The sequence below is a fragment of the Coregonus clupeaformis genome, chromosome 12 (assembly GCF_020615455.1).
Source record: "Coregonus clupeaformis isolate EN_2021a chromosome 12, ASM2061545v1, whole genome shotgun sequence".
Classification (NCBI taxonomy): domain Eukaryota; kingdom Metazoa; phylum Chordata; class Actinopteri; order Salmoniformes; family Salmonidae; genus Coregonus; species Coregonus clupeaformis.
In genome coordinates this window covers 32,962,800-32,980,992 of record NC_059203.1, presented here as the reverse complement: position 1 = coordinate 32,980,992, position 18,193 = coordinate 32,962,800, and the positions used below count along the sequence as shown (strand labels likewise).

Sequence of the window (18,193 nt, the reverse complement as noted above, 5' to 3'; positions counted from 1 at the left end):
GTCAAGGCCGTTAACGGAGCGGCCACACGGCTGTAATCCCGGATGAATCTGCGGTAGAAATTCGCAAACCCCAAAAATCTCTGGAGCTGCAATCTCGTACCGGGCTGGACCCATTCCAGAACCGCTCTAACCTTCTCCTGGTCCATCCTAATCTCTCCCCTGGAGATGATGTACCCGAGAAAGGATGTCGTGTGGGCGTGAAACTCGCACTTCTCGGCCTTCACGAACAGGCGATTCTCCAACAATCGCTGCAGAACCTGCCGGACATGCTGGACGTGGTCGGAAGGTTCCTTCGAGAAGATCAGAATGTCATCCAGGTAAACAAACACAAAGAGACCGATCATATCTCTCAGGACGTCGTTCACCATACTCTGGAATACCGCTGGAGCATTGGTCAGTCCAAACGGCATCACCTGATACTCGAAGTGACCCATCGGTGTATTGAAACCCGTCAACCACTCGTCCCCCTCTCTGATCCGGACCAGGTGATACGCATTGCGTAGGTCTAGCTTGGTGAACACCGTAGCACCCTGTAAGGAGTCGAAGGCAGAACTCATCAAGGGCAGGGGATACTTGTTCTTGACCGTGATGTCATTCAACCCCCGATAATCAATACACGGTCGAAGAGAGCCATCCTTCTTACCCACAAAGAAGAATCCTGCCCCCAGGGGTGATGACGAGGGCGAACGAGACCAGCAGCTAGGGACTCCTTGATGTAGGTCTCCAACGCCTCACGTTCAGGTCGGGAGATACTGTATAACCTTCCCTTGGGGTAGACAGCTCCAGGGACCAGGTTGATGGCACAATCATATGGTCGGTGGGGAGGGAGTGACAGAGCCTTCTGCTTACTGAAAACTTCCCCCAAATCGTGATATGTCTCGGGAACCAGGGACAAATCTGGGGGTTTAGCCTCAATCACCTGACTGGGAACCGAATGGGGGCAGGCAGTCTTGAGACAGTTAGCATGACAATCAAGGCTCCAACTCGTTACCTTGCCCGTCACCCAATCGAACGTGGGATTGTGTTCCTTCAGCCAGGGGTATCCAAGGACCAGAGGAACATGGGAAGACGGCAGAATGAAGAATGAAATCATCTCAGAATGATTCCCCGACAACCGCATCTTAACCGGTTCAGTCCTCATCGTGATACGTGCCAGACTACTGCCGTTCAGAGTGGTCGCTTCAATGGCTTCCGGCAATTGCTCCTTGGAAAGCCCCAGCTGTTCCACCAACTCGGCATCAAGAAAGCTTCCATCGGCACCTGAATCGATAAAAGCGTTAAGCGCTAAGCTCTGATTCCTGTTCACAAGGGTAGCCGGAAACGGGGTCTGACAGATGTACTGAGAGGTTGAAACTGGCTCGCTAAAAGTCCTCCCAACTTTAGCGAGCCGGGCAGTTTGACGACCGCCGGGAACAGGTGGAGATGTAATGTCCCGAGCTACCACAGTAGAGGCAGCAGTTGGTCTGACGTCTATGTTGACGCTCCTCCTTGGTTAACCCGTGCCGCCCCACTTGCATGGGTTCAGAATCGGGAGAGAGGACCTCTCCACTAATCCATTGTGGTGGAGAATGATCGACGTGTTCTGGTCCACCACCCGACCCGACTGGGAACTGAGAAGCTGATCGATTGGACGGACCCCATTGCTTCTCCCTCCTTCGCTCTCGGACTCGATTATCCACCCGAATAGACAAGGCTACCAAGCTGTCCAGGTCACTAGGCTCCGGATAGGAGATCAACTCATCCTTGAGCTGCTCCGACAGACCCTGGTAAAAGGCCGCTTGCAGAGACTCCTCGTTCCACCCACTCTCCACAGCCAACGTCTTGAACTCGATCACGAAGTCGGCCACGCTGCGAGTTCCTTCGTGAAGCGAAAACAGGCGCCTAGCTGCGTCCCTCCCTCGGACGGAATGGTCGAAGAGCTTCCTCATCTCGGCCGTGAACCCCTGGTATGAAGCCATGCAGGGGTCTTGTCGTTCCCAAACGGCTGAAGCCCACTCCAGCGCTCGACCACGCAGCAACGCAATCACAAAGGCTATCCTAGCCTTGTCTGTGGCATAAGAGTAGGGCTGTAGATCGAACACTAATCCACACTGCATAAGGAAGGAACGGCATCTTCCCAGCTCCCCCCTCATATCTATCCGGCGTCGGAACCTCGGGCTCACGGAAGGACACAGCTCCCGAAGCGGCAGGCGAGATGGGTGAAACCGGTAGTGGATCCTCCACCGGAAACTTGCGTTGGTTCTGGACCTCCGTCAGACCGGTAGAAAGGTTCCGAACTGACAACGCGATCTCCTGTAGTACCGTGCTATGATAGCCCAACATCTTCTCCTGATGGGTAATGGCATGGCGAACAGAGTCCAGGTCCGCTGGGTTCATTACTGGCCGGATCGTTCTGTCACGGTTTACTACGCCAGAACCCAGAAGCAGACCAGGACAAGGTACTTAGAGAAAAAGGTGAGTGTTTATTAATTGACTCCCGAGTGAGGCTGAATAATCCAGGGACAGAGCGGGTGGCGTGGATGGGTTGTTGAGGGTGCAGTGGTAGGTCCAGACATGGCTCGGCAGCCGCCGACCATCAGGCAGAGGTTGGGTGAAGGTTCCGGGTGAGAGACTGCAGACAGAACAAAACGGAGGTGAGTACACAGCAAATCAACAAGGTGCAAAACAACAAAAACTAACGCTAGAACTCAAGGCTGATACGCTGACAAACATACTGTTCATGGCTAACGATCCGGCAGGAACTGGATGTTAGGCCAGAGCCTAAGAAGGGTGATGATCAGGACCAGGTGTGCAGATTGCTGATGGGATGCAGGTGCGGAAAACAAGAGCGCTCCCCGGAGCGTTCCCGAACCCTCGGGAAACTGGAGATTACGAACAGGAACACTAGTCACCAGCCAGGACCCGACTCAGACAGCCGGGATCGTTACAGGGAGAGATGTGGATATGTGGATAACTGCACAATCCTTTTAGAGGAAGGTGTGTATTGATGACAGCTCAGAGCCTGTCAAAGCACTAGGTCAAAATAACATAATAACAAAATGTACATAGAAAAAGCTACTGTCTTGTGTTACTATTACAGTAGAGCCACAGATTATGGTGGTCCTCTGTAGCTCAGCTGGTAGAGCACGGTGCTTGTAACACCAAGGTAGTGGGTTTGATCCCTGGGACCACCCATACACAAAATAAAAAATGTATGCACACATGACTGTAAGTCGCTTTGGATAAAAGCGTCTGCTAAATGGCATATTATTATATTATATTATTATATTATCAAAGCCACATTTGAACGCAAACAAAGTGATCAAGTTTTTGTAAAGCCCTGTGTTCAGATCAGACGTAAGCCATACTTGGTCTGTAATGGCACTCTATTTCCTATATAGTGCACAATTTTTGTCCGGCGCCTCGTAGGGTACTATGTAGGGAACAGGGTGCTATTTTGTATACGTCGTTGGTCCACGGTGAGTAAAGCTCACCTCTCTGTCTGCAGACCGGTGACCTGATCACACTTGTATAGCGCCTCGTGAAGGATAGTGGCCATGCGACTGTCACACTCTATGTGAAACAGCCTCCCTTCCTCTTCGTCTCCCTCCTCCTCTTCATGATCAGAGTGGTCTGGGTCTTTGGGTGGTCTGTTTTGGGTCAGTCTGGTTGGTCCAGTCTCCAGACTCTCCAACTCTGCATGTTCTCTCTGGAGCTGGAGCTCGGCTTCTTCCAAACCCTGTAGTCATAGCATTTACATTTACATTTTAGTCATTTAGCAGACGCTCTTATCCAGAGCGACTTACAGGAGCAATTAGGGTTAAGTGCCTTGCTCAAGGGCACATTAACGTCATTTAGCAGACGCTCCTAGCCAGAGCGACTCACAAATTGGTGCGTTCACCCTATAGCCAAATGGGTCAATGGATTCATAACAACTTCATTCATTGAGGATATCTTATGTATCGTGTGTGTGTGTGTGTGTGTGTCTGTCTGTGTCGTGTGACCAAATTGCTCAGGCGGGTTTGATCAAATTTAGCCATTGATGTAATCTTTCATCACTAAAGTGTGAATTGGGCTACAGTGCATGCCAAAGCATCCTATATGCCCCAGCAGTGTCCTACAGTGAGGGAAAAAAGTATTTCATCCCATGCTGATTTTGCACGTTTGCCCACTGACAAAGAAATGATCAGTCTATAATTTTAATGGTAAGTTTATTTGAACAGTGAGAGACAGAATAACAACAAAAATATCCAGAAAAACGCATGTCAAAAATGTTATAAATTGATTTGCATTTTAATGAGAGAAATAAGTATTTGACCCCCTCTCAATCAGAACGATTTCTGGCTCCCAGGTGTCTTTTATACAGGTAACGAGCTGAGATTAGGTGCACACTCTTAAAGGGAGTGCTCCTAATCTCAGCTTGTTACCTGTATAAAAGACACCTGTCCACAGAAGCAATCAATCAATCAGATTCCAAACTCTCCAGCATGGCCAAGACCATCGCCAAGCAGCTTGGTGAGAAGGTGACAACAGTTGGTGCGATTATTCGCAAATGGAAGAAACACAAAATAACTGTCAATCTCCCTCGGCCTGGGGCTCCATGCAAGATCTCACCTCGTGGAGTTGCAATGATCATGAGAACGGTGAGGAATCAACCCAGAACTACACGGGAGGATCTTGTCAATGATCTCAAGGCAGCTGGGACCATAGTTACCAAGAAAACAATTGGTAACACACTAAGCTGTGAAGGACTGAAATCCTGCAGCGCCCGCAAGGTCCCCCTGCTCAAGAAAGCACATATACAGGCCCGTCTGAAGTTTGCCAATGAACATCTGAATGATTCAGAGGAGAACTGGGTGAAAGTGTTGTGGTCAGATGAGACCAAAATCGAGCTCTTTGCCATCAACTCAACTCGCCGTGTTTGGAGGAGGAGGAATGCTGCCCTTTGACCCCAAGAACACCATCCCCACCGTCAAACATGGAGGTGGAAACATTATGCTTTGGGGGTGTTTTTCTGCTAAGGGGACAGGAGAACTTCACCGCATCAAAGGGACGATGGACGGGGCCATGTACCGTCAAATCTTGGGTGAGAACCTCCTTCCCTCAGCCAGGGCATTGAAAATGGGTCGTGGATGGGTATTCCAGCATGACAATGACCCAAAACACACGGCCAAGGCAACAAAGGAGTGGCTCAAGAAGAAGCACATTAAGGTCCTGGAGTGGCCTAGCCAGTCTCCAGACCTTAATCCCATAGAAAATCTGTGGAGGGAGCTGAAGGTTCGAGTTGCCAAACGTCAGCCTCAAAACCTTAATGACTTGGAGAAGATCTGCAAAGAGGAGTAGAACAAAATCCCTCCTGAGATGTGTGCAAACCTGGTGGCCAACTACAAGAAACGTCTGACCTCTGTGATTGCCAACAATCAATTTTATCAATTTTATTTTATATAGCCCTTCGTACATCAGCTAATATCTCGAAGTGCTGTACAGAAACCCAGCCTAAAACCCCAAACAGCTAGTAATGCAGGTGTAGAAGCACGGTGGCTAGGAAAAACTCCCTAGAAAAGCCAAAACCTAGGAAGAAACCTAGAGAGGAACCAGGCTATGAGGGGTGGCCAGTCCTCTTCTGGCTGTGCCGGGTGGAGATTATAACAGAACCATGCCAAGATGTTAAAAAATGTTCATAAGTGACAAGCATGGTCAAATAATAATCAGGAATAAATCTCAGTTGGCTTTTCATAGCCGATCATTAAGAGTTGAAAACAGCAGGTCTGGGACAGGTAGGGGTTCCATAACCGCAGGCAGAACAGTTGAAACTGGAATAGCAGCAAGGCCAGGCGGACTGGGGACAGCAAGGGAGTCACCACGGCCGGTAGTCCCGGCCGTATGGTCCTAGGGCTCAGGTCTCTCAGTTGGCCTTTCATAGCCGATCATTAAGAGTTGAAAACAGCAGGTCTGGGACAGGTAGGGGTTTCGTAACCGCAGGCAGAACAGTTGAAACTGGAATAGCAGCAAGGCCAGGCGGACTGGGGACAGCAAGGTGTCAGCATGCCCGGTAGTCCTGACGTATGGTCCTAGGGCTCAGGTTCTCAGAGAGAAGAGAGAACGAGAGAATTAGAGAGAGCATACTTAAATTCACACAGGACACTGGATAAGACAGGAGAAGTACTCCAGGTATAACCAACTAACCCCAGCCCCCCGACACATAAACTACTGCAGCATAAATACTGGAGGCTGAGACACTGTGGCCCCATCCGAAGAAACCCCCGGACAGGGCCAAACAGGAAGGATATAACCCCACCCACTCTGCCAAAGCACAGCCCCCGCACCACTAGAGGGATATCCTCAACCACCAACTTACAATCCTGAGACAAGGCCGAGTATAGCCCACAGAGGTCTCCACCACAGCACAAACCAAGGGGGGCGCCAACTCCAGACAGGAAGATCACGTCAGTAACTCAACCCACTCAAGTGACGCACCCCTCCTAGGGACGGCATGAAAGAGCACCAGCAAGCCAGTGACTCAGCCCCTGTAACAGGGTTAGAGGCAGAGAACCCCAGTGGAGAGAGGGGAACCGGCCTGGCAGAGACAGCAAGGGCTGTTCGTTGCTCCAGAGCCTTTCCGTTCACCTTCACACTCCTGGGCCAGACTACACTCAATCATATGACCTACTGAAGAGATAAGTCTTCAGTAAAGACTTAAAAGGTTGAGACCGAGTCTGCGTCTCTCACATGGGTAGGCAGACTGTTCCATAAAAATGGAGATCTATAGGAGAAAGCCCTGCCTCCCGCTGTTTGCTTAGAAATTCTAGGGACAATTAGGAGGCCTGCGTCTTGTGACCGTAGCGTACGTATTGGTATGTACGGCAGGACCAACTCGGAAAGATAGGTAGGAGCAAGCCCATGTAACGCTTTATAGGTTAACAGTAAAACCTTGAAATCAGCCCTTGCCTTAACAGGAAGCCAGTGTAGGGAAGCTAGCACTGGAGTAATATGATCAAATTTCTTGGTTCTAGTCAGGATTCTAGCAGCCGTATTTAGCACTAACTGAAGTTTATTTAGTGCTTTATCCGGGTAGCCGGAAAGTAGAGCATTGCAGTAGTCTAACCTAGAAGTAACAAATGCATGGATTAATTTTTTCTGCATCATTTTTGGACAGAAAATTTCTGATTTTTGCAATGTTACGTAGATGGAAAAAAGCTGTCCTTGAAACAGTCTTGATATGTTCGTCAAAAGAGAGATCAGGGTCAAGAGTAACGCTGAGGTCCTTCACAGTTTTATTTGAGACGACTTTACAACCATCAAGATGAATTGTCAGATTTAACAGAAGATCTCTTTGTTTCTTGGGACCTAGAACAAGCATCTCTGTTTTGTCCGAGTTTAAAAGTAGAAAGTTTTCAGCCATCCACTTCCTTATGTCTGAAACACAGGCTTCTAGCGAGGGCAATTTTGGGGCTTCACCATGTTTCATTGAAATGTACAGCTGTGTGTCATCCGCATAGCAGTGAAAGTTAACATTATGTTTTCGAATAACATCCCCAAGAGGTAAAATATATAGTGAAAACAATAGTGGTCCTAAAACGGAACCTTGAGGAACACCGAAATGTACAGTTGATTTGTCGGAGGACAGACCATTCACAGAGACAAACTGATATCTTTCCGACAGGTAAGATCTAAACCAGGCCAGAACTTGTCCGTGTAGACCAATTTGGGTTTCCAGTCTCTCCAAAAGAATGTGGTGATCGATGGTGTCAAAGGCAGCACTAAGGTCTAGTAGCACGAGGACAGATGCAGAGCCTCGGTCTGACGCCATTAAAAGGTCATTTACCACCTTCACAAGTGCAGTCTCAGTGCTATGATGGGGTCTAAAACCAGACTGAAGCATTTCGTATACATTGTTTGTCTTCAGAAAGGCAGTGAGTTGCTGCGCAACAGCTTTTTCAAAAATTTTTGAGAGGAATGGAAGATTCGATATAGGCCGATAGTTTTTTATATTTTCCGGGTCAAGGTTTGGCTTTTTCAAGAGGCTTTATCACTGCCACTTTTAGTGAGTTTGGTACACATCCGGTGGATAGAGAGCTGTTTATTATGTTCAACATAGGAGGGCCAAGCACAGGAAGCAGCTCCTTCAGCAGTTTAGTAGGAATAGGATCCAGTATGCAGCTTGAAGGTTTAGAGGCCATGATTATTTTCATCATTGTGTCAAGAGATATAGTACTAAAACACTTAAGTGTCTCTCCCAATCCCAGGCCCTCGCAGAGCTGTGCAGATCCAGGACAGCTAAGCCCTGGAGGAATACGCAGATTCAAAGAGGAGTCCGTAATTTGCTTTCTAATGGTCATGATCTTTTCCTCAAAGAAGTTCATGAATTTACTACTGCTGAAGTGAAAGCCATCCTCTCTTGGGGAATGCTGCTTTTTAGTTAGCTTTGCAACAGTATCAAAAAGAAATTTTGGATTGTTCTTATTTTCCTCGATTAAGTTGGAAAAGTGTTTTGCCACCAAGGGTTTTGCCACCAAGTACTAAGTCATGTTTTGCTGAGGGGTCAAATACTTATTTCCCTCATTAAAATGCTAATCAATTTATAACATTTTTGACATGCGTTTTTCTGGATTTCTTTGTTGTTATTCTGTCTCTCACTGTTCAAATAAACCTACCATTGAAATTATAGACTGATCATGTCTTTGTCAGTGGGCAGATGTACAAAATCAGCAGGGGATCAAATACCTTTTTCCCTCACTGTACGTACCAGACAGTGGTTCTGGATGCTCTGGGCTATGGGGGCTGCCCCCAGGCTCCTGCTGGCACGCAGCTCCTCAGTGAGCAGGCTCTGGATGCTAAGCAGAGCTCTGGAGGACTCCAGGACCCTGGTCCTCCTCTCAACCTTCTGATAGTGGAGGGCAGCCATCTGCACGGCCAGGCCGTCTGCCTGGTGCTGGAGCTCTACCTCCCGCTCACTACGCATCTCCTCCAGGACCTAGAGCGAGAGATGTTGGAGAAGGGGTTTAGCTAGTGTTAGGAAATTAGTTAGGTTAAGTGATTAGGCCACAGCTACTCCACTGAGACCCCTCTGAACCCAACACCATGTCTTACTTTAGTGTAAATGTGTACATTTTTATCCGGTTATGGCCCAGTTCAGCAGGCCTAGGACCCCTAGACATAGCGAGAGGAGGTTTATCAGTAGGCTGACTAACAGGTTTCGTAAAATTAGCAACAAACCCTAATGGACAGTTTTTCGGGAATGACATTATAAAACAACTCCTGGATTAAAAATAATGTTAAATGGAAATCATCTACTGAGTGTGGTTTTCAGTCCAGAAGTAATCTGGGTCCAAGAAACCCTAAAGGTTTCAGAGTCCGTCCGGGAATATCCCCTTACCCGCCTCCGCCATATTCCCATCTGTTCCAGCTGTGTGTGAGTGTGAGAAAGTGTCAAAAAACTTTTGTTCACTTTGAAAGTAGCAAAAAGTGAATGAATGCAACAAGAGGAAACAAAAGTGCCTTCGGAAAGTATTCAGACCCCTTGACCTTTTCCACATTTTGTTACGTTACAGCCTTATTCTAAAATTGATTAAATAGTTTTTCCCCCCTCATCAATCTAAACACAATACCACATAATGACAAAGCAAAAACAGGTTTTTAGACATTTAGACAAAAAATAAATGAAATATGACATTTACATAAGTATTCAGACCCTTTACTCAGTACTTTGTTGAAGCACCTTTTGCAGCGATTACAGCATCGAGTCTCCTTGGGTATTACGCTACAACATTGACACACCTGTATTGGGAGAGTTTCTCCCATTCTTCTCTGCAAATCCTGTCAAGCTCTGTCAGGTTGGATGGGGAGCGTTGCTACACATCTGTTTTCAGGTCTCTCCAGAGATGTTAGATCGGGTTCAAGTCCAGGCTCTGGCTGGGCCACTCAAGGACATTCAGAGACTTATCCCGAAGCCACTCCTGCATTGTCTTGGCTGTGTGCTTAGGGTCATTGTCCTGTGGAAGGTGAACCTTCGCCCCAGTCTGAGGTCCTGAGCGCTCTGGAGCAGGTTTTCATCAAGGATCTCTATGTACTTTGCTCCGTTTATCTTTGCCTCGATCCTGACTAGTCTCCCAGTCCCTGCCGCTGAAAAACATCCCCACAGCATGATGCTGCCACCACCATGCTTCACCGTAGGGATGGTGCCAGGTTTCCTTCAGACGTGACGCTTGGCATTCAGGCCAAAGAGTTCAATCTTGGTTTCATCAGACCAGAGAATCTTGTTTCTCATGGTCTGAGAGTCTTTAGGTGACTTTTGGCAAACTCCAAGCGGGCTGTCATGTGCCTTTTACTGAGGAGTGGCTTCCGTCTAGCCACCCTACCATAAAGGCCTGATTGGTGGAGTGCTGAAGAGATGGTTGTACTTCTGGAAGGTTCTCCCATCTCCACAGAGGAACTCTAGAGCTCTGTCAGTGACCATTGGGTTCTTGGTCAACTCCCTGACCATGGCCCTTCTCCCATGATTGCTCAGTTTAGCCGGGCGGCCAGCTCTAGGAAGAGTCTTGGTGGTTCCAAACTTCTTCCATTTAAGAATGATGGAGGCAACTGTGTTCTTGGGGACCTTCAATGCTGCAGAATTTTTTTTTGTACCCTTCCCCAGATCTGTGCCTTGACACAATCCTGTCTCGGAGCTCTACGGACAATTCCTTCAACCTCATGGCTTGGTTTTTGCTCTGACATGCACTGTCAACTGTGGGACTTTATATAAACAGGTGTGTGCCTTTCCAAATCATGTTCAATCAATTGAATTTACCACAGGTGGACTCCAATCAAGTTGTAGAAACATCTCAAGGATGATCAATGGAAACAGGATGCATCTGAGCTCAATTTCGAGTCTCATAGCAAAGGGTCTTAATACTTATGTAAATAAGGTATTTCTGTTTTCTAAAAACCTGTTTACACTTTGTCATTATGGGGTATTGTGTGTAGATTGCTGAGGATTTTTATTTACAGTTGAAGTCGGAGGTTTACATACACCTTAGCCAAATACTAACTCCAAAAAGTTTTGGGACACTGTAAAGTCCATGGAGAATAAGAGCACTTCCTCCCAGCTGCCCACTGCACTGAGGCTAGGAAACACTATCACCACCGATAAATCTACAATAATCGAGAATTTCAACAAGCATTTTGCTACAGCTGGCCATGCTTTCCATCTGGCTACCACTACCCCCCGGCCACCAACTCTGCACCCTCTGCTGCAACTTGCCCATGCCCCCCCCCGCTTCTCCTTCACACAAATTCAGACAGCTGATGTTTTGAAAGCGCTGCAAAATATGGACCCCTACAAATCAGCTGGGCTAGACAATCTGGGCCCTTTCTTTCTAAAACTAGCCGCCGAAATTGTCGCAACCCCTATTACTAGTCTGTTCAACCTCTCTTTCATAAAGTCTGAGATCCCCAGAGATTGGAAAGCTGCCGCGGTCATCCCCCTCTTCAAAGGGGGTGACACTCTAGATCCAAACTGCTACAGACCTATATCCATCCTGCCCTGCCTTTCGAAAGTATTTGAAAGCCAAGTTAACAAACAGATCACCGACCATTTCGAATACCACCGTACCTTCTCCGCTATGCAATCCGGTTTCGAGCTGGTCATGGGTGCACTTCAGCCACGCTCAAGGTCCTAAACGATATTATAACCGCGATTGATAATAGACAGTACTGTGCAGCCGTCTTCATTGACCTGGCCAAGGCTTTCGACTCTGTCAACCACCGCATTCTTATTGGCAGACTAAATAGCCTTGGTTTCTCAAATGACTGCCTCGCCTGGTTCACCAACTACTTCTCAGATAGAGTTCAGTGTGTCAAATCGGAGGGCCTGTTGTCTGGACCTATGGCAGTCTCTATGGGGGTGCCACAGGGGTTCAATTCTTGGGCCGACACTTTTCTCCGTGTATATCAATGATGTCGCTCTTGCTGCTGGTGACTCTCAGATCCACCTCTCGCGACGACACCATTTTGTATACATCTGGCCCTTCATTGGACACTGTGTTAACAAACCTCCAAACGAGCTTCAATGCCATACAACACTCCTTCAGTAGCCTCCAACTGCTCTTAAACACTAGTAAAACTAAATGCATGCTTTTCAATCGAACGCTGCTGGCACCCGCCCACCCGACTAGAATCACCACTCTTGACGGGTCTGACCTAGAGTATGTGGACAACTACAAATACCTAGGTGTCTGGTTAGACTGTAAACTCTCCTTCCAGACTCACATAAAGAATCTCCAATCCAAAGTTAAATCTAGAATCGGCTTCCTATTTCGCAACAAAGCCTCCTTCACTCATGCTGCCAAACATGCCCTCGTAAAACTGACTATCCTACCGATCCTTGACTTCGGCGATGTCATTTACAAAATAGCCTCCAACACTCTACTCAGCAAATTGGATGCAGTCTATCACAGTGCCATCCGTTTTGTCTCCAAAGCCCCATACACTACCCACCACTGTGACCTGTACGCTCTTGTTGGCTGGTCCTCACTACATGTTCGTCGTCAAACCCACTGGCTCCAGGCCATCTATAAATCACTGCTAGGCAAATCCCCGCCTTATATTAGCTCATTGGTCACCATAGCAGCACCCACCCGTAGTCTGCGCTCCAGCAGGTATATCTCACTGGTCATTCCCAAAGCCAACACCTCCTTTGGCCGCCATTCCTTCCAGTTCTCTGCTGCCAATGACTGGAACGAATTGCAAAAATCTCTGAAGCTGGAGACTCTTATCTCCCTCAATAACTTTAAGCATCAGTTGTCAGAGCACCTTACCGATCACTGCACCTGTACACAGCCCATCTGAAATTAGCCCACCCAACTACCTCATCCCTATATTGTTATTTATTTTGCTCTTTTGCACCCCAGTATCTCTATTTGCACATAATCTCTTGCACATCTAGCATTCCAGTGTTAATACTATTGTAATTATTTTGCACTATAGCCTATTTATTGCCTTACCTCCATAACTTGCTACATTTGCACACACTGTATATATATTTTCTGTTGTATTTTTGACTTTATGTTTTTTACCCCATATGTAACTCTGTGTTGTTTTTATTGCACTGCTTTGCTTTATCTTGGCCAGGTCGCAGTTGTAAATGAGAACCTGTTCTCAACTGGCTTACCTGGTTAAATAAAGGTGAAATAAAATAAAAATAAAAAATACATTTAAACTCAAGTTTTTCACAATTCCTGACATAGTACAACTTCCCTGTCTTAGGTCAGTTAGGATCACCACTTTATTTTAAGAATGTGAAATGTCAGAATAATAGTAGAGATAATGATTTATTTCAGCTTTTATTTCTTTCATCACATTACCAGTGGGCCAGAAGTTTACATACACTCAATTAGTATTTGGTAGCATTGCCTTTAAATTGTTTAACTTGGGTCAAACGTTTCAGGTAGCCTTCCACAAGCTTCCCACAATAAGTTGGGTGAATTTTGGCCCATTCCTCATGACAGAGCAGGTGTAACTGAGTCAGGTTTGTAGGCCTCCTTGCTCGCACACGCTTTTTCAGTTCTGCCCACAAATTTTCTATAGGATTGAGGTCAGGGCTTTGTGATGGCCACTCCAATACATACCTTGACTTTGTTGTCCTTAAGCCATTTTGCCACAACTTTGGAAGTATGCATTGTCCATTTGGAAGACTCATTTGCGACCAAGCTTTAACTTCCTGACTGATGTCTTGAGATGTTGCTTCAATATATCCACATAATTTTCCTTCCTCATGATGCCATCTATTTTTTGAAGTGCACCAGTCCCTCCTGCAGCAAAGCACCCCCACAGCATGATGCTGCCACCCCCTTGCTTCACAGTTGGGATGGTGTTCTTCGGCTTGCAAGGTACCCCCTTTTTCCTCCAAACATAACGATGGTCATTATGGCCAAACAGTTCTATTTTTGTTTCATCAGACCAGAGGACATTTCTCCAAAAAGTACGATCTTTGTCCCCATGTGCAGTTGCAAACCGTAGTCTGTCTTTTTTATGGCGGTTTTGGAGCAGTGGCTTCTTCCTTGCTGAGCGGCCTTTCAGTTTATGTCGATATAGTACTCGTTTTACTGTGGATATAGATACTTTTGTACCTGTTTCCTCCAGCATCTTCACAAGGTCCTTTGCTGTTGTTCTGGGATTGATTTGCACTTTTTGCACCAAAGTACATTCATCTCTAGGAGACAGAACACGTCTCCTTCCTGAGTGGTATGATGGCTGCGTGGTCCCATGGTGTTTATACTTGCGTACTATTGTTTGTACAGATGAACGTGGTACCTTCAGGCGTTTGGAAATTGCTCCAAGGATGAACCAGACTTGTGGAGGTCTACAAATTTTTTTCTGAGGTCTTGGCTGATTTATTTTGATTTTCAAGCAAAGAGGCACTGAGTTTGAAGGTAGGCCTTGAAATACATGCACAGGTACACCTCCAATTGACTTAAATTATGTCAATTAGCCTATCAGAAGCTTCTAAAGCCATGACATCATTTTCTGTAATTTTCCAAGTTTTTTAAAGGCACAGTCAACTTAGTGTATGTAAACTTCTGACCCACTGGAATTGTGATACAGTGAATTATAAGTGAAATAATCTGTCTGTAAACAATTGTTGGAAAAATTACTTGTGTCATGCACAAAGTAGATGTCCTAACCGACTTGCCAAAACTATAGTGTGTTAACAAGAAATTTGTGGAGTGGTTGAAAAACGAGTTTTAATGACTCCAACCTAAGTGTATGTAAACTTCCGACTTCAACTGTATTTAATCAATTTTAGAATAAGGCTTTGACGTAACAAAATGTGGGAAAAGTCAAGGGGTCTGAATACTTTCCGGAGGCACTGTATGCACTATGGAAGCCTTCTCCTCCATTTTATAACTGCCCCTCGGAATGAAAAAAAGTTTGAATTGAATGGAATTCCCCTAACCTTCTCCATGGCTGTGCTCTCCTTTTCCTTTTCTTTCTCAAACAGCTGGATCCTGTCTTCCATCTTCTTCTGGAAGAGCAGCAGCTCTGAGGGGTCTGCTCTCTGTCTGGCCTCAGTGAATTTCCCTTTAGTCCTCGTCTTCTTCTGTGGAAACACACAAGATGGGGAGATGGTGAGGAAAACAATCATGATGTGGTTGTCAAAGGGCGTAGCTTTTCTTTTATGCTGCTTTCAACGCTGTCATTTTGGAGGATACTTCATACCTTCATTAACAAGATAAAAGAGTGGACAAAAAACAGTCCGTTGGCATGTATTTTCTTTTCAGTGACTGGATTTTCCTCCTGTTTTGAAATACTCAACCTTATCAACAAATACGGTATGTAGAGTTAGGGTTAATTTCATTTTAATATCTGGCAATTGAATATGACATTTCTCCATAGGATAATCAATCTCAAAAGTTAAACCTGCAAGCTAACACAAGCTCAGCTCAAATACTTTTAAATACTTGACTATTTGAACTACAGTGAGGGAAAAAAGTATTTGATCCCCTGCTGATTTTGTATGTTTGCCCACTGACAAACAAATGATCAGTCTATAATTTTAATGGTAGGTTTATTTGAACAGTGAGAGACAGAATAAAAACAAAAAAAATCCAGAAAAACACATGTCAAAAATGTTATAAAATGATTTGCATTTTAATGAGGGAAATAAGTATTTGACCCCCTCTCAATCAGAAAGATTTCTGGCTCCCAGGTGTCTTTTATACAGGTAACGAGCTGAGATTAGGAGCACACTCTTAAAGGGACCTACACAAGGCTGGAATGGGCTACAAGATCATCGCGAAGTGCTTGGTGAGAAGGTGACAACAGTTGGTGCGATTATTCGCAAATGGAAGAAACACAAAATAACTGTCAATCTCCCTCGGCCTGGGGCTCCTTGCAAGATCTCACCTCGTGGAATCAGCCCAGAACTACACGAGAGGATCTTGTCAATGATCTCAAGGCAGCTGGGACCATAGTCACCAAGAAAACAATTGGTAACACACTACGCCGTGAAGGACTGAAATCCTGCAGCGCCCGCAAGGTCCCCCTGCTCAAGAAAGCACATATACAGGGCCGTCTGAAGTTTGCCAATGAACATCTGAATGATTCAGAGGAGAACTGGGTGAAAGTGTTGTGGTCAGATGAGACCAAAATGGAGCTCTTTGGCATAAACTCAACTCGCCGTGTTTGGAGGAGGAGGAATGCCGCCTATGACCCCAAGAACACCATCCCCACCGTCAAACATGGAGGTGGAAACATTATGCTTTGGGGGTGTTTTTCTGCTAAGGGGACAGGACAACTTCACCGCATCAAAGGGACGATGGACGGCGCAATGTACCGTCAAATCTTGGGTGAGATCCTCCTTCCCTCAGCCAGGGCATTGAAAATGGGTTGTGGATGGGTATTCCAGCATGACAATGACCCAAAACACACAGCCAAGGCAACAAAGGAGTGGCTCAAAAAGAAGCACATTAAGGTCCTTAATCCCGTAGAAAATCTGTGTAGGGAGCTGAAGGTTCGAGTTGCCAAACGTCAGCCTTGAAACCTTAATGACTTGGAGAAGATCTGCAAAGAGGAGTGGGACAAAATCCCTCCTGAGATGTATGCAAACCTGGTGGCCAACTACAAGAAACGTCTGACCTCTGTGATTGCCAACAAGGGTTTTGCCACCAAGTACTAAGTCATGTTTTGCAGAGGGGTCAAATACTTATTTCCCTCATTAAAATGCAAATCAATTTATAACATTTTTGACATGCGTTTTTTTCTGGATTTTGTTGTTGTTATTCTGTCTCTCACTGTTCAAATGAACGTACCATTAAAATAATAGACTGATCATGTCTTTGTCAGTGGGCAAACGTACAAAATCAGCAGGGGATCAAATACTTTTTTCCCTCACTGTAGGTCTGATACTGTATGTTCCTCAAAGTCAACTCTGGACCTCAAAGCCAGTTCCACTGCGTTTTTTTTCCATTGTTGATCTCGAATCAGGGACTGACTTAGACCTGGGTCACCAGGTGGGTGTAATTCATTATCAGGTAGAACAGAAAACCAGCAGGCTCTGGACCTCGTAGGGTAAGAGTTGAATAACCCTGCTGTATGTTTTGAAATCTGCCATTACCTCCGTGGGCTGTGGATGCTCAGCCTGCTCCCCCATCTCCTTCCTCCAGGTGGACAGGGCGGTCTGCAGTTTGGAGCGGGAGAGGGCGTGAGGCAGCACCAGACAGTGGTCCATCCTGAACAGACAGTTCTGGAACTCCAGCTTCATACGCAGTAACTCTTCATCTGATAAGGTGAGCTGGGACGAACACAGAGACCTGCAGGTATACAAATACGCGCAACCGCAAACAAATGCAAGTACGCTTGCGCACACACACATACACACAATTAATTCAAAGAGCTAATATTTGCAATAAGATACCCCAGAAGTTTATTTGCTTCCCCTTTCACAATCTGAAAATCTGTAGAACAAGGGACTGGCCTGAAAAAGTGATAGGAAAATCTATATATTTGCTCACCTATAGAAGGCCCGACCCTTAGCCCTCAGTTCTTGCTGCTCCTGTAGCTCCCTCCCCATGCCCTGGTGCAGGGAGTCCCTGGAGGCCTGGAGGGTCCTCACTGCCGCCTTGCCATCCAGATGAAGCCTCTCCTGGGCCTGGGACAGGTTGCTGCTGCTGGCCCCTGTGTGGGCACCCTGCTCTGGCTGCTGGAAGGGGCCACGGGGGGTACCCAGGGCCAGCAGAGCCTGGGCAGCAGCAGGCTGGATGGCCTTCACCTCCGCCATGGGGCTGTGGATCACACGCATGGTGACCTAGGGAGGAGAAAGGGGGATGGTCAAAGATTAGTCTCTAGTCAATAGAAAGTCAGGGAAAGTGTCTCTTTGGTTAGTTAACATTTCATGTAAATATGTTTGTATGATTATGTATGATGTTAATTTGCTGTCTAACAATGACCTTTTTAAAAACAGCTGTTTTGTGTACTTGTAACAGGGTAGGTACCTGTGCGCTCAAACTGGGGACCTTCGGCAGACCCAGACTTTGCACTCATAAAGCAGTGTTACCTATTGCTCCACAAAGCAGTGTTACCTATTGCTCCACAAAGCAGTGTTACCTATTGCTCCACAAAGCAGTGTTACCTATTGCTCCACAAAGCAGTGTTACATATTGCTCCACAAAGCCATGGCACTTGTAGAGACAGAACTACTTTAGGTCTTTGGGTGAGTGCTGTCACTAGCACGATG

General features: G+C 46.3%; 1 protein-coding gene across 2 annotated transcripts in view; it reads right to left on the bottom strand.

Moving 5' to 3' along the window:
- The window catches only part of LOC121578029 (limbin), a 65,350-nt gene that overhangs the window by 7,973 nt on the left and 39,184 nt on the right, over window positions 1-18,193 (bottom strand). The window contains exons 15-19 of one of the 2 annotated variants that reach the window (XM_041892080.2): window positions 17,472-17,764; window positions 17,075-17,270; window positions 14,915-15,058; window positions 8,717-8,953; window positions 3,474-3,718 (exon numbers count right to left, since the gene is read on the bottom strand). In XM_041892080.2, coding sequence (XP_041748014.2) covers window positions 3,474-3,718; window positions 8,717-8,953; window positions 14,915-15,058; window positions 17,075-17,270; window positions 17,472-17,764 — 1,115 coding nt within the window. The remainder of the gene's footprint in view (window positions 1-3,473; window positions 3,719-8,716; window positions 8,954-14,914; window positions 15,059-17,074; window positions 17,271-17,471; window positions 17,765-18,193) is intronic. The other variant, XM_045223806.1, reaches the window with a different exon arrangement.